This window comes from Diorhabda sublineata, chromosome 11 (genome assembly GCF_026230105.1).
Source record: "Diorhabda sublineata isolate icDioSubl1.1 chromosome 11, icDioSubl1.1, whole genome shotgun sequence".
Lineage (NCBI taxonomy): Eukaryota > Metazoa > Arthropoda > Insecta > Coleoptera > Chrysomelidae > Diorhabda > Diorhabda sublineata.
In genome coordinates this window covers 6,960,024-6,975,565 of record NC_079484.1, presented here as the reverse complement: position 1 = coordinate 6,975,565, position 15,542 = coordinate 6,960,024, and the positions used below count along the sequence as shown (strand labels likewise).

The 15,542-nt window shown below is 32.9% G+C and overlaps 1 protein-coding gene across 1 annotated transcript in view; it reads left to right on the top strand.

Annotated features, from left to right (window-relative positions):
- Positions 1–319: 319 nt before the first annotated feature.
- LOC130450066 (tribbles homolog 2) overlaps positions 320–15,542 on the top strand; it is a 95,624-nt gene continuing 80,401 nt past the window's right edge. Inside the window, exons 1-2 of the mRNA XM_056788238.1 lie at positions 320–508; positions 2,398–2,791. Coding sequence (XP_056644216.1) covers positions 2,489–2,791 — 303 coding nt within the window. The 5' untranslated portion in view covers positions 320–508; positions 2,398–2,488. The remainder of the gene's footprint in view (positions 509–2,397; positions 2,792–15,542) is intronic.

Below are 15,542 nucleotides of genomic sequence, written 5' to 3'. Positions count from 1 at the left end.
AACTTTATAACTACACTCTGTATAATTTTTATATTCCCCTTGTGTATTTACATAATTTTTGTATAATCAAATACATCCACGAATTGTCTTGATTCATTAATCAATACGCAATTTCTTGTAATAAAAGGTAGTAGAAAGGGGATGAATTATGTGGGTGGCGTCCTACACCTAACCCTGGAACTGAAGGCACCTTAATTTTCAAAGCTCCAGAAAACTCAGGTAGAATCTGAAATATACCAAAATCGCCGAAAATATTGTAAAACAGCGCGTGCGCCGTCCCCACATTACGGTTACTATAGAAATGTACTTTAGATGTCATGACTGCTAAACAAAATATGGTTAGTGGCGTGATGGCGTTGTTATAGTGTGCACTGAATTTTGATGTGTGTACTTGATAATACATCGCGACGTGGGGAACTTTATTTTCGATTTGACATTTCAGTGGTTTTGTTGTTGTGAAATTTTGTTTCAAGGATTTGTATTTACCTTTTTGGAAGTACCAAGCAAGGTTAGTTATTTTTAAATTTTTTTTGTTCGTTACATTTCGCCAATGACATTGTTGTTTAATTCACTTTTTTGACCTTTATTGTATTGTACCGACGTTTCAAAATTTTGTAACACTAATAAAATTATTTGATTCATCTCGCCTTACGAAACTTATAATTACATTTTACTGTTTCATTGTATTGGGTTATTAACAATTTCGTTATAAGATTATGACAGAATATTATTACATTCAAATATGCAATTTTATATTTTTATAACAATTTGAATCATATATTTCCTGTTTTTATTAGAAATAACATAATTTTATTCGAGGAAAAAAATGTATTTTACATTTCTGGATATTTTTATATGTAGTAATACTTATTTCCGCTTCAACCACACTTTATATGACGTTTCTTTGAATAATATTAGAGTATATGGGATTGGAAAATTTTCCAGAGATATAATCATTTCAAAGATTCATTATTAGTCATTTCTCTTTGTGTTTTTTTTTATAGATCCATGATAAATTCAGTTTAGTAATCATTTCAATAAATTTGACAATGACATAATGTTTTCTCATATATTTTACTCATATTTCGATAATAATAGTTGTTTTTGTGTGAATAATTATTATCGAGTGGCTAAGGTTTTGGTATGAATTATTTTTATACGTCAAGGTCGATTTATTTAGGCTGGTAAATATATATTGATATTATAATTAACCACATTTACCATTATTGCGAAATATTATTCAAAATTTGTTTATTGGGACAATTAGATAAATCTTTTTATATCTATTCAAAATTTGTACAGGTCCCTACTTGAAAACCGATGAAATTACAATCATTTATAAAATATGTAAATTTCGCTGACTACTTGGACATGTGTTTTCCCACGTATGTTTGTATTTATTCAAGGAAATAACCCATGACGTTCATTATTAGATAATATATTTTAGTGATAAAAGAAATATATATTATTAGAGCGAAAAATGTATTAATATACAAAAAATTGAAAGGAAAAATATCTGTATAATATTCCTTTGTTTATTTAATGATTTTTCCACGTAAAAAACATGACATCAACTAACGATACAATAATTATAGCGAAAGTCAACTTCTCCAGAGTAATTTTTTTGTTAAATGGTCCTCGTACATAGATGATAAACAAGGGTGGAAATATCATCTTAAGGAAATTTTGAACACAGACATGAATAAGTCAAAAAAAAGGAAAATACTCGGAACACCAAGTCATTGATGTGAAAAAATTATCAGAAAAATTGTCAATATTGAAGAATGTTTATGTTTCTAAATGTCCTTGATTTTGGGTCTCTTCTGTTTAAAAATTTTGGAACAGAAGAGATCTAAAATCAAGAATATTTAGAAAGATATCAAAAGATCTAAGAAATACAAAATTTTAATTTTTTTTCCAATGAATTTAAGTTTCCTTGTGACGGTGATAACGAAATGAAGCAGACTAATATTTTTTATAGAAATTGCGTATTGTATAAAATGCAGTTACCATTTAATAACATAATTCAATCGCATACCAGGTATTTTGAAAAATAATATCAAAATTTGGGAGTACAAAATATATGTTATAAAAAAAATTTGAATTAGTGAAGAAGTTATCAAAATTACTTCATTGTATGTTAATAGCGTAAATATTTGATCCAGTATCGCTAATGACAATACGCCAAAACGGATCATTGTATATACAAGAAGAGACAAAACGAAGAAATTGTTTCTTAATAACATACAGAGTATCCTATTCGAGAAAGATTTCCACATATAGATGCCTTCAAATTTTCTTATTTTAAATCGACAAATATTTGATTTTCGCATTATAATTATGTGAAATGTCTTGAAAAACAGTATTCTCAACGAATGTTATTTTTCTTGGTTGCAGGATATTCATCGAACAGTGTAAATCCAAGAAAATCAATTGAAAAACAAAGCTGTCAATTCCGTCTTGTGCGCGTGTGTTAATTCTAATCAAAATGCAAAACGTGCACGTTCAAGAACCGCCGTCGAGCGTTCGTCGCGTAAACGACAAATCGGTAGAAGTGAGTCCATCTAGTGGCGATATAATGAAATTGCGAGTATCGCTACTCCGCGATACGCAATGTCGGGTTCCGAGAGTGACTTCGGATCGTAGAAATGTTCTTCTTGGACCTACTAACGGTGAAAGACTCTTACAGAATTCGATTATCGAAGATAAATATCAATTATTTGAACAAGTTGAAGGTAGCTCGCTTTATCGTTGCGTGGACATCAATACTAAGGAAGAGCTAGTATGTAAGGTAAGTTAAATTAAGTTTTAAACCGAATTATCTCCATGAAAATATTGACTGTGGTCGATTTAGGGTTTATGACGTTTCTAAAATTTTATATTTTACGTAACTGAGGTTTATTAATCAGTTGTTCTAATAATGGGATTGAAAAAGTAATAATATAGAAAGAGGTCTCAATTTTTGAGATTGATTCTTTGTTTCTTTTTCTACTTTATGTTGAAATATCATTTTGTAGCGGTATAACTTACTCGTATAGGTCTCGAACTGTCTTTGTGTAATAGCCCATTTCGAATGCTCCAATTTTTTTGGACTAGAAAAAAATCTTTTCTATTCTCCAAATCAAGAACCAGTATTGAATTCAAATTACCAATTTTTGTTAAGATTGCAACTTTAGATCTCGGAAATTTTACTATCCAGATGCAGTCATCAGTTACTTGTTTGTTATATATACAGGGGCGAATAAAGAGAATGGGAAGTAAGATTTTATGCAGAATACTATGTGGATTAAATCGCCGATAAATGAGAATATTTATAACTGCTCCGATATTATTTCAACTTTTCTGTTATTAATAGCGATATCTAGTAGGAAGAATCATGCGATATCATGTATAAATATAAAATTGTCGTATTTGAATAGGGCAAAGCACGTTCACGGAAAATATATTCTCTTCCACTGGGCCCTGGGTCTTTTGGGACATTAATAACATTTTTCTGGAAAGAGTAAATCTGGAATCGTCGGTAAACAAGACTTCGTCTAGTGTCGTGCTCAAATTCCTCCTCTTCTTTAAGATTTCACTCAGCTATGTTGATTGTTTCTTCTTGTTTTAATTGAATTTCCGTGAGTTTTGGTCCAACACGAATTCTGGCAAATCTTCTAAACGAAAATCCTGTTGGCAGCGCCAGAAATATAATATTCAGTTGCTGGTCTAGTGTCGTGTTCAAATTTCTCCTCTTCTTTAAGATTTCATTCTGCTCTGTTGATTGTTTCTTCTCATTTTCATTGAATTTCCGTGAGTTTTGGTCCAACACGAATTCTGGCAAATCTTCTAAACGAAAATCCTGTTGGCAGCGCCAGAAATATAATATTCAGTTGTTGGTCTAGTGTCGTGTTCAAATTTCTCCTCTTCTTTAAGATTTCATTCTGCTATGTTGATTGTTTCTTCTTATTTTCATTGATTTTCCGTGAATTTTGGTCCAACACGAATTCTGGCAAATCTTCTAAACGAAAATCCTGTTGGCAGCGCCAGAAATATAATATTCAGTTGCTGGTCTAGTGTCGTGCTCAAATTTCTCCTCTTCTTTAAGATTTCACTCAGCTATGTTGATTGTTTCTTCTTGTTTTAATTGAATTTCCGTGAGTTTTGGTCCAACACGAATTCTGGCAAATCTTCTAAACGAAAATCCTGTTGGCAGCGCCAGAAATATAATATTCAGTTGCTGGTCTAGTGTCGTGCTCAAATTTCTCCTCTTCTTTAAGATTTCACTCAGCTATGTTGATTGTTTCTTCTTGTTTTAATTGAATTTCCGTGAGTTTTGGTCCAACACGAATTCTGGCAAATCTTCTAAACGAAAATCCTGTTGGCAGCGCCAGAAATATAATATTCAGTTGCTGGTCTAGTGTCGTGCTCAAATTTCTCCTCTTCTTTAAGATTTCACTCAGCTATGTTGATTGTTTCTTCTTGTTTTAATTGAATTTCCGTGAGTTTTGGTCCAACACGAATTCTGGCAAATCTTCTAAACGAAAATCCTGTTGGCAGCGCCAGAAATATAATATTCAGTTGCTGGTCTAGTGTCGTGTTCAAATTTCTACTCTTCTTTAAGATTTCACTCAGCTATGTTGATTGTTTCTTCTTGTTTTAATTGAATTTCCGTGAGTTTTGGTCCAACACGAATTCTGGCAAATCTTCTAAACGAAAATCCTGTTGGCAGCGCCAGAAATATAATATTCAGTTGTTGGTCTAGTGTCGTGTTCAAATTTCTCCTCTTCTTTAAGATTTCATTCTGCTATGTTGATTGTTTCTTCTTATTTTCATTGAATTTCCGTGAATTTTGGTCCAACACGAATTCTGGCAAATCTTCTAAACGAAAATCCTGTTGGCAGCGCCAGAAATATAATATTCAGTTGCTGGTCTAGTGTCGTGCTCAAATTTCTCCTCTTCTTTAAGATTTCACTCAGCTATGTTGATTGTTTCTTCTTGTTTTAATTGAATTTCCGTGAGTTTTGGTCCAACACGAATTCTGGCAAATCTTCTAAACGAAAATCCTGTTGGCAGCGCCAGAAATATAATATTCAGTTGCTGGTCTAGTGTCGTGTTCAAATTTCTCCTCTTCTTTAAGATTTCACTCAGCTATGTTGATTGTTTCTTCTTGTTTTAATTGAATTTCCGTGAGTTTTGGTCCAACACGAATTCTGGCAAATCTTCTAAACGAAAATCCTGTTGGCAGCGCCAGAAATATAATATTCAGTTGTTGGTCTAGTGTCGTGTTCAAATTTCTCCTCTTCTTTAAGATTTCATTCTGCTATGTTGATTGTTTCTTCTTATTTTCATTGAATTTCCGTGAATTTTGGTCCAACACGAATTCTGGCAAATCTATACGAAAATCCTGTTGGCAGCGCCAGAAATATAATACATATTCAGTTGCTGGTCTAGTGTCGTGCTCAAATTTCTCCTCTTCTTTAAGATTTCACTCAGCTATGTTGATTGTTTCTTCTTGTTTTAATTGAATTTCCGTGAGTTTTGGTCCAACACGAATTCTGGCAAATCTTCTAAACGAAAATCCTGTTGGCAGCGCCAGAAATATAATATTCAGTTGCTGGTCTAGTGTCGTGCTCAAATTTCTCCTCTTCTTTAAGATTTCATTCTGCTATGTTGATTGTTTCTTCTTGTTTTCATTGAATTTCCGTGAATTTTGGTCCAACACGAATTCTGGCAAATCTATACGAAAATCCTGTTGGCAGCGCCAGAAATATAATATTCAGTTGTTGGTCTAGTGTCGTGTTCAAATTTCTCCTCTTCTTTAAGATTTCACTCAGCTATGTTGATTGTTTCTTCTTGTTTTAATTGAATTTCCGTGAGTTTTGGTCCAACACGAATTCTGGCAAATCTTCTAAACGAAAATCCTGTTGGCAGCGCCAGAAATATAATATTCAGTTGCTGGTCTAGTGTCGTGCTCAAATTTCTCCTCTTCTTTAAGATTTCACTCAGCTATGTTGATTGTTTCTTCTTGTTTTAATTGAATTTCCGTGAGTTTTGGTCCAACACGAATTCTGGCAAATCTTCTAAACGAAAATCCTGTTGGCAGCGCCAGAAATATAATATTCAGTTGCTGGTCTAGTGTCGTGCTCAAATTTCTCCTCTTCTTTAAGATTTCACTCAGCTATGTTGATTGTTTCTTCTTGTTTTCATTGAATTTCCGTGAATTTTGGTCCAACACGAATTCTGGCAAATCTATACGAAAATCCTGTTGGCAGCGCCAGAAATATAATATTCAGTTGTTGGTCTAGTGTCGTGTTCAAATTTCTCCTCTTCTTTAAGATTTCACTCAGCTATGTTGATTGTTTCTTCTTGTTTTCATTGAATTTCCGTGAATTTTGGTCCAACAAGAATTCTGGCAAATCTATACGAAAATCCTGTTGGCAGCGCCAGAAATATAATATTCAGTTGTTGGTCTAGTGTCGTGTTCAAATTTCTCCTCTTCTTTAAGATTTCATTCTGCTATGTTGATTGTTTCTTCTTGTTTTCATTGAATTTCCGTGAATTTTGGTCCAACAAGAATTCTGGCAAATCTTCTATACGAAAATCCTGTTGGCAGCGCCAGAAATATAATATTCAGTTGTTGGTCTAGTGTCGTGTTCAAATTTCTCCTCTTCTTTAAGATTTCACTCAGCTATGTTGATTGTTTCTTCTTGTTTTAATTGAATTTCCGTGAGTTTTGGTCCAACACGAATTCTGGCAAATCTTCTAAACGAAAATCCTGTTGGCAGCGCCAGAAATATAATATTCAGTTGTTGGTCTAGTGTCGTGTTCAAATTTCTCCTCTTCTTTAAGATTTCACTCAGCTATGTTGATTGTTTCTTCTTGTTTTAATTGAATTTCCGTGAGTTTTGGTCCAACACGAATTCTGGCAAATCTATACGAAAATCCTGTTGGCAGCGCCAGAAATATAATATTCAGTTGTTGGTCTAGTGTCGTGTTCAAATTTCTCCTCTTCTTCAAGATTTCATTCTGCTCTGTTGATTGTTTCTTCTTATTTTCATTGAATTTCCGTGAGTTTTGGTCCAACACGAATTCTGGCAAATCTTCTAAACGAAAATCCTGTTGGCAGCGCCAGAAATATAATATTCAGTTGTTGGTCTAGTGTCGTGTTCAAATTTCTCCTCTTCTTTAAGATTTCATTCTGCTATGTTGATTGTTTCTTCTTATTTTCATTGATTTTCCGTGAATTTTGGTCCAACACGAATTCTGGCAAATCTATACGAAAATCCTGTTGGCAGCGCCAGAAATATAATATTCAATTGCTGGTCTAGTGTCGTGCTCAAATTTCTCCTCTTCTTTAAGATTTCACTCAGCTATGTTGATTGTTTCTTCTTGTTTTCATTGAATTTCCGTGAATTTTGGTCCAACAAGAATTCTGGCAAATCTTCTATACGAAAATCCTGTTGGCAGCGCCAGAAATATAATATTCAGTTGCTGGTCTTGTTCAAATTTCTCCTCTTTAAGATTTCACTCTGCTATGTTGATTGTTTCTTCTGGAAGTTCTGCTTTATATTTAATTCGCGTGATTCGAAGTTTTGGTCCAACAAGAATTCTCGAAAATCTTCTACACGAAAATTCTTTATTATGAAAATGTTTATCAAAAAAGTTAAGACATATATAGTAAAAGTCTAGAGATCGGTGGTAAAAATTTTATTAGCTATAATTGTACATGAGTTCCAGGAATATCGGACTTTTCGTGCAGAATTTCACTGTATAAAGTGGAAAAAGGATTTTTTATATTAAATTTTGGGATAATGGTATTTCATTTTCATATTCAATTATAGCGTTCAAACTTCCCAAGATGTATATGCACGAAAATCCTATTTGGATATTATAAACGTAAACATGATTCAATTAAATGTCTAAAAGTCGTACAACTATTACTATTTAGTTGCTGATTTAGCAGATTCTTGATGCGGTGTTCACATTTTTTAGCCATGTGAAAAATCAGAAAAAATGTTATGTTTTTGTTTATTCTGTTTCTTTTCTTACAATTCAATATTGCTAATTTTTTTTTAAAATTTTATTTATATTTATTTCTATGATTATGTCGTCTAGTTTGTTAGTTGTTGAGCATTTGTACGTCAGTAGTAATTATGTTTTCGCCGCCCTTCTGATCATCCTCTACGGTGCTTTATTAAATGACATTAAAAAGATGTGATAAATTAAAAAATTAATGTATTCACGTCACCCTTCTTACTTTAGTGAGTAATAGCAAATTTTAATTCGAATAAACTACTTACTATTTAACTACGGACGGATAAAACCGGTTCGTTGGTCAAGGAGATGACCATAAACTGGTCCGACAACCAAAGATTTCGCGTTCCGAGTCTGGGAATGCAACGCTATAAAGTAGGGCCATCCGGTTTGATACTAAGACCTTTGCCCTTTTACTACGAACTAATATATTTCTCGATTAATTCGCATATATTGTGGGAAATTCGGGAGAAAATTGTGAAAATATATGCACCCTATCATCATATACAGGGAATTCTAGACTTATAATAAATGGTATTAGCATATATTGGTATTAAGTATTGAATGTTATAGAATATTGGGGTTTTATGTATAAAATTGAAGGGGTTTCGGGTAAAAAAAAGGCATTTCCATATCTCCTTGGATAGTGAGTGAACAGCTGTCATTTCACCGTATTCCCGTTTTCACCCTTTTTTTCAATTACCAATCATTCACAAATCAAGAATTTGGTATTTTTGTATTTTGAAAGGTTTAAAATTTTTCTCACATACCGCGTTGAAGATTGTTTACCTGTATGATTGATTTGACCCAGTAAAATTATTTATTTTTATATGATAAATGGTTAGTTCGTCATTCGGTTTATAAACGCTAGTTGGTGCATTGTAGAATCGCTTTAACATCGTATTTTCGCATTTATTAATCTTATCAATCAATTTATGACTTTCATAAATTCAAACGATCTAGATCTACGATTGTTACGTACTTTTTATAATTGAATGATTGTCTTGCGTAAATTTAGGGATACGATAAACTCATTTTACGATAACATCGAAAAAAATCTTTAAACTGGCCTCTAAATGAATGAAAATCGTAGGTATACAAACTATTCTTACACAAATACGTGGGCTTTCAAAGTAGATATTGATAATACTCTTTTCTATATCATAAAAAAGAGATTTCTTCCATAAAAATTGGAAAATTTCTTGGACAAAAAGAAAAAAACTATTCCCGATAACTACCGTCCGATTGCTTTAGTCCCAGCCATTGCCATGGTCATGGAGGAAGTCATCAACATATGGACTGAAGCTATAGAGAAATATGGAGAATCCAGAGCAATCGCACTGGACATAACGAATGCTTTTGACATGGTTTGGCATTAGAACCTTCTAAATAAATTGAAATCTCAAAGACCGATCCATGCAGGTCGCTATCGATGGACACACAGAAAAGTTTTAAGTCAACGCTGGTGTTCCCTAGGAATGCATCTTGTCACCTACTCTCTTCATAGCACGCTGGCGAAAACATTCTGGTATGGGGGGGAAGCATTCTGGTTGAGGTTAATGCAGCAAACACTCAGGCTGCTCTTTTTATAGAGCAAATCATCGCAAATTCGCTTGTTGGGTGTTGAGGTTGGAAGTAATATGTCCTGGCATAGGCACGTGGCCGATTTAACTAAGGCAGTTTCACAAAGCAACAACTTCTCATCCTCTACAAGTCCCAGATTCGTCCATATTTGGAATATTGCTCACACATTTAGAGTTCGGCTTCCAAGCATATCCTGAAGATGCTCGATTCAATACAGAAGAGAGCAGTTTGACTTATAGGCGATCCAGAGTTGACCAGAAACTTGGATTGCTTAGATCATAGGAGAAAGGTCACCGAAATCGAGAAATCTAATATTTTATAGATTAATCTAATAGTTTCACAATGTCAGTTATCATTTTGATAGGATTGATGATCTGTTCACGTAATCAGTTTATCTTCTCATAGAAATATTGCAAAAGTTACAATTTCAAGTATGTTGATGAGCAAGTAGATATTAAATATCAATATTTGAACAAGATGAAACGTTCCAAAATACAAATTACACTTTTATGTGAAAATATTGTTTATCAAATATTTATTTACGTATTTTTGTGTAAGCGTCTTGCAATATTTACTTAAAAATATCGAGCCTTTTGTAGAAGCTACTGTACGAGGAATATAACAAATGTGTTGGTTGAACGAGTTCAAAAAGCTCGTTGGACCAAAATTACTTGCGACAAAATGTGACTAGTAAAAATTTTCAATTATGGAATAAATAAATTTTTAATAATGATGATTCAGAAATCTGTTTGTCCATTTATTATTTTGTTTGTGACTGGCACTCGTTTTATGGCTCCAGAAAATCGAAAAATCATCCGATTTCGGTGAACTTTTTTTAAAATCTTCGTTTTTTCGGCGGATTTATGAAAAAAAATATGGTAATAAAAAAAATTAAAACTTATATTGGTTAGGTTAGGAGGGGTGTGCTAAAAATTCAGAACAAATGTTCAAAAATTTTCAATTTTTCAAAGTTTATTTTTAATATTGTGCACTTGATTACAATAAGTGATTTTAAAAATGTTTTTGTTTAAATAACTTTAATGATTACTCAATAAAAAAGGTATAAGCGATTATATGTGAGAAAACGTCAATTTGAAGAGAAATTTTTATTATTTTTAATTGCAATATCATGATAAATCAACATTTTTCTATAATTTTTATTTCAAATTGTTCGTTATTTGTGTAGATTAGGAAAAAAATATGTAACAACTTCATTTGGTTGTTTGGAAAAAAGTTATCAACAATTATACGTGATTGAGCGCATTTTCATGAATATTCAGAGCCCTGAAACCAATGTAAGTTTTCATTTTTTGTATTGTCTCAATTTTTTTCGTAAATTCGCCGTAAAAACGAAGAAAAATTCATCGAAATCGGATGATTTTTCGAGTTTATAGAGCCAAAAAAACGAGGGGACTTCGAAAGTACTAAATTACTCGATAAAAGGTTTCCAAAGTTTCCAAATTTCATGAAACAAAATTTTTATAAAAAACTTAAAAATAGAAAACTAAAAACTAGTTTTTTGAATTTTTGTCATAAATTTTGAGGTTATATTACCTACAACTTTGCCATGTGACTTTTTTCAATAGGACTTTTTTACCCTCAAAAACTCACTCCCTTTCGCGTCACTTATTATATTCTTCTCATTTTCCAATGAATTTCATCCTACTATTATTGATTTTTATTTAAAAACTTATCGACCTTTGTCTATATTTCATGTGATGTACATCCGCCTTGTTCTCCAGATTTAACTTCCAGTAATTTTACCTCTTCATCGAATAGATATGAACGACCAACTAAATTTAAATCAAATGAATGGAATGTAATTCAATCACTAGTAGTTGATGCTTAAATTTTTTTTTTGTAACCTTGTTATGTTTCAACTGGATCCATAATCCCAGACCTTCAAGTTCACCTTAAAGCAACGTATTTCCTATGTTAAAAAAAAACAACCGTGAGTCAAGTGAATTTTTTAATACAAAAACACGATGAAGGTTAATGTAAATCCACTAAATCCAAACAAAAATATAAAATATCCGGTTTAAGATATTTTAATAACATAAATATTTGCGTCGAAACGTGATGCAAATTTCCGTAAATTTGAGTTAACATACTAGTGACGGTGTCACCTTGCCAAAGAAAAAAAATCAAAATAATAATACAAGTAGGTACTTTACATCTCCTCGCAACGTGATATTGAATATCATTTACGATGTAGATGTGAGGTAAATTGTCAAACGAGTTAGTTTACAGCTTTTGTATTTACGAGCATTCAAAATTTGTTTTATTCTGGTATGTTGAAGAACTAGCAATAGTTATTATTTATATGTTTTTTACTAGATTTACTTTTATCTGTTTCAATTGGCGTCGTACTTATTACATTCTTTTCCAAACTTTACTTCTTTGTTAGAGAGTGAATTAACTACACTGACGACGCTAGCTTCGTATACATTTCGCTACATCAAAAGCAAAAAAAATATTTGTGGTATATTAAAATGAATTGCTCTACAGTGAATTGAAAATATATCTACAAGATTTACACAATTATATAAAAAAATACGAACGTAGGTATTTCAATTTTTTGTCTTTTGTTAACACCATTAATTAAAAATACAGATACCATCTTACTCCATCATGATATTCATCCATTTCTTTCTTCTGCAGTAACACGGATGACTTTCGTATTCCTTGAGGAATTCTTGTAACATCTCGTCGCTTCAGATGTTTGTATGAATCCGATCAAATCAATTTCTCGAATTGTTGATGGTACTCGTACGTTGTTTGTACAGTATGCTATCATCAATTGGCATTTATAATCAAAATGCTTACACAAAATTTTGCTATAGACCCATCATACTTACCATTGAGTTCATACAAGTTGATGGACTCACGAAAACCTAAGGAATGATAGGCATCTATAACAAGTAGCGGGCACATCAACGCTTCCAAATACATATACAGGGTGTTTCGAAAAAAAAAGAGAATTCCGTTTCTAGGATAGATAGAAAACGGAAAATATTTGGGGTTTGCTAAGTGAAAAATTTCAAATTTATTTGATCAAAATTCGACAGTTAGGCCGGGCGCAAGTTAAGACGCAGTCAACACGTTTCTGTAACTCTTGTTGTCTAATGGGACCGCGTGAATTGAGAGGGAGGGCAGTACTTCGCCGGACGTGGCCAATGTGGCTCTAGTGAATGTCACACAGAAACTGCGTCACACTCGCAAGGGGGTTTAGTTAAGAGCTCGTCATCAGAATTCGACTCAGAGCTCAAATTTAAGTTATCCATGTTCAAAAAGGAGAAAACACCTTCGTCGAAATGCAGCAGTGAACTGGTGTCTTAATATGCGGAGTCAACTGCTCCAAAACAGATTTCTCGAAATGCCTTACCTTTCGCTGTGCTGCCCTGCAGGTATTCACTGCATTTCAACTTGCGCTTAGTAGCGTAAGGAATGGGGCAAGACAAACAAATACGTCTTCTTCGAGTACTTGGAGGATACTTAAAGAGCAACAGCTACATCCTTATCATTACAGACAAGTCCAAGAGCTCTTGCCAGACGATCTACCGGTTAGATTAGATTTTTGTCAAACATTACAAGAAAGAACAGCCCTCAATCTAAATTGTTTAAAATGTATTTTTTTCACGGACTAGTCTACTTTTATGCGACAAGGTCTGCTTAACTCCCATAATGCACACTACTGGAGTTAATGGTGTTAATATTTGGGCAGCAGCTCGAGGTAACAAATTAAAAGGTTGTCACTTTCTATCTGGAAATTTAAATGGTGATATGTACTTGGATTTGTAAGCAATCACTTATACGAGATACTAGAAGATTTAACGCTAAAAGAGCGAAGATCTCTATTTTTTTTGCATGATGGAGTTCCACCGCACTTTGATAGAAGGTGTCGTAATTGGTTGAGTAACCATTGTCCGAATCGATTGATTGGTAGAGGTGCAGAAGCTCCGATTCATTGGCCTCGTCGGTCACACGTTTTTAATCCCTTAGATTATACAGTTTTGGTCGTATCTTAAAGAAAAAGTTTATGCTACAGAGGTAAATTCACCTCAAGAATTCAACCTCACTTTAAAGACCTCATAGCTAACTCCCAACTGTTAAGATTGGATTCGTTAAAAAATTATAGACTTCTGCATTCATGAAAACGGACGATATTTTGAACACCTACTCTGATTGAACTCCATCTTATATCATTAGCTTTTTTTAAATTTTTATCTTGTGATTTTTTGTTTAATGAATACATTTATCTTTACTTCATACCAGTATCGGTTATTACTTCATAATTATCAAATCAAAATATTCCTAAAAACGGTACATAGTATCGAGTTTTATCAAGAGTACCATTTTGGTACATATAAATTAAATTATGTTCAAGTTCACTTGAAATCTTGCTAAAATAAATCTAATATTGAAAAAGTTATGTTCAATACTACTTGGTACGTGTAACTACCGCCCTCTATAAGAGTCAGACATAACAACAAGTTCATTGCATGTATCAGCTTTCAAAACATATTCGTATAAAACTAGCTCTTACCCGCGGCTTCGCTCGCATCGAATCCATTAAATAAGTATCAGAAATCATTACAATAGAAAAGAACGAACTCTGTAGCTATATTATAACCTGAGATATAGATCTTTGAATGTAGAAAAATTGCCAAAAACCTACAAAAATCCATAACTCCACATTGAATGTCCGCGCCTAGCTCGTCTCCAACTCAACCGATTTAAGTGTTCAAAAACTCAAAAGAAAGAGGATGTTTTCAGCGAGTGTTCTTAAACCAAAACGAACTCTGTAGGTATATTAGAACCTGAGATATAGATCTTTGAATGTAGAAAAATTGCCAAAAACCTACAAAAATCCATAACTCCACATTGAATGTCCGCGCCTAGCTCCTCTCCGACTCAACCGATTGAAGTGTTCAAAAACTCTAAAGAAAGAAGATGTTTTAGCGAGTGTTCTTAAACCAAAACGAAGTCTCTATCTTGAATAGAGCCTGAGATATTGTGGGTAGAACGTGTGTATGTGAAAAATTCCCATAAGTAATGTATAGGGGAAATCGCATTTGAGTATAACTTAAGAATGGTGAAAATTAGATGAAATCCGATGGTTGATGGCTGATCTGTGCATCAATACCTTTCATTGAAAAAAAAAATTAAGCAAATCGATTGGGTAGAACGCCTGAACGAACTCGGAATGGAAAGCATCAATTTTTTTAATATATAAGATTTAAAAAAAATGTGTTTTTGCATTACGAAAATTTTTTTTATTGAGTAAATATTTTTCAGCTTTCTATCTATACTAGAGACGGGATCACCTTTTTTGAAACACCCTGTATGTAACTGTAGAACTTTTACTACAACATTTCCAGCGTTTTTTAGTTTGGATAACTAATAAACCCAATTGAAAATATTTTATTTTCCGGGTCCGCCTTAAGTTTTTCGATCACATTTTCTAGACCTCTCATATGTTTGTATACTAGTTCAGCCTAGGTAGATATAAAGATAGTGATCCATTTGCAAATACTCTTTCAGAACTTAAATTTGGGTACATCATTTATTGAGAAGAGAAGATACGCATCCTATGGAATTGTTAGGTTATTCTTAAAACTTGGTTGAAAGCCAGCGATCCACTTCTGTAGAACATCCATGGGCCATGGAAAAAAATTACCCAGACAGTTAAGACAGACGAGGTCTCCCCATTTTAGTAATAGTAAAAATTTGTTGTATGCAAATAACATAGGCTCCATAGATCCAATGGATTTTTGGTTTTTTTCGTAATGGTGTGAGTTGTCTATATACTTTTTTTCTAAGAATCATTTCTTAATGTATATTCTCACTTTCATTAAATTGTTAATATTCAATAATTCCAAGCAATAAGTTGATATTTTAATTTCCAATTCGTGTATTGATGGCGTTTTAATCTCAATTCA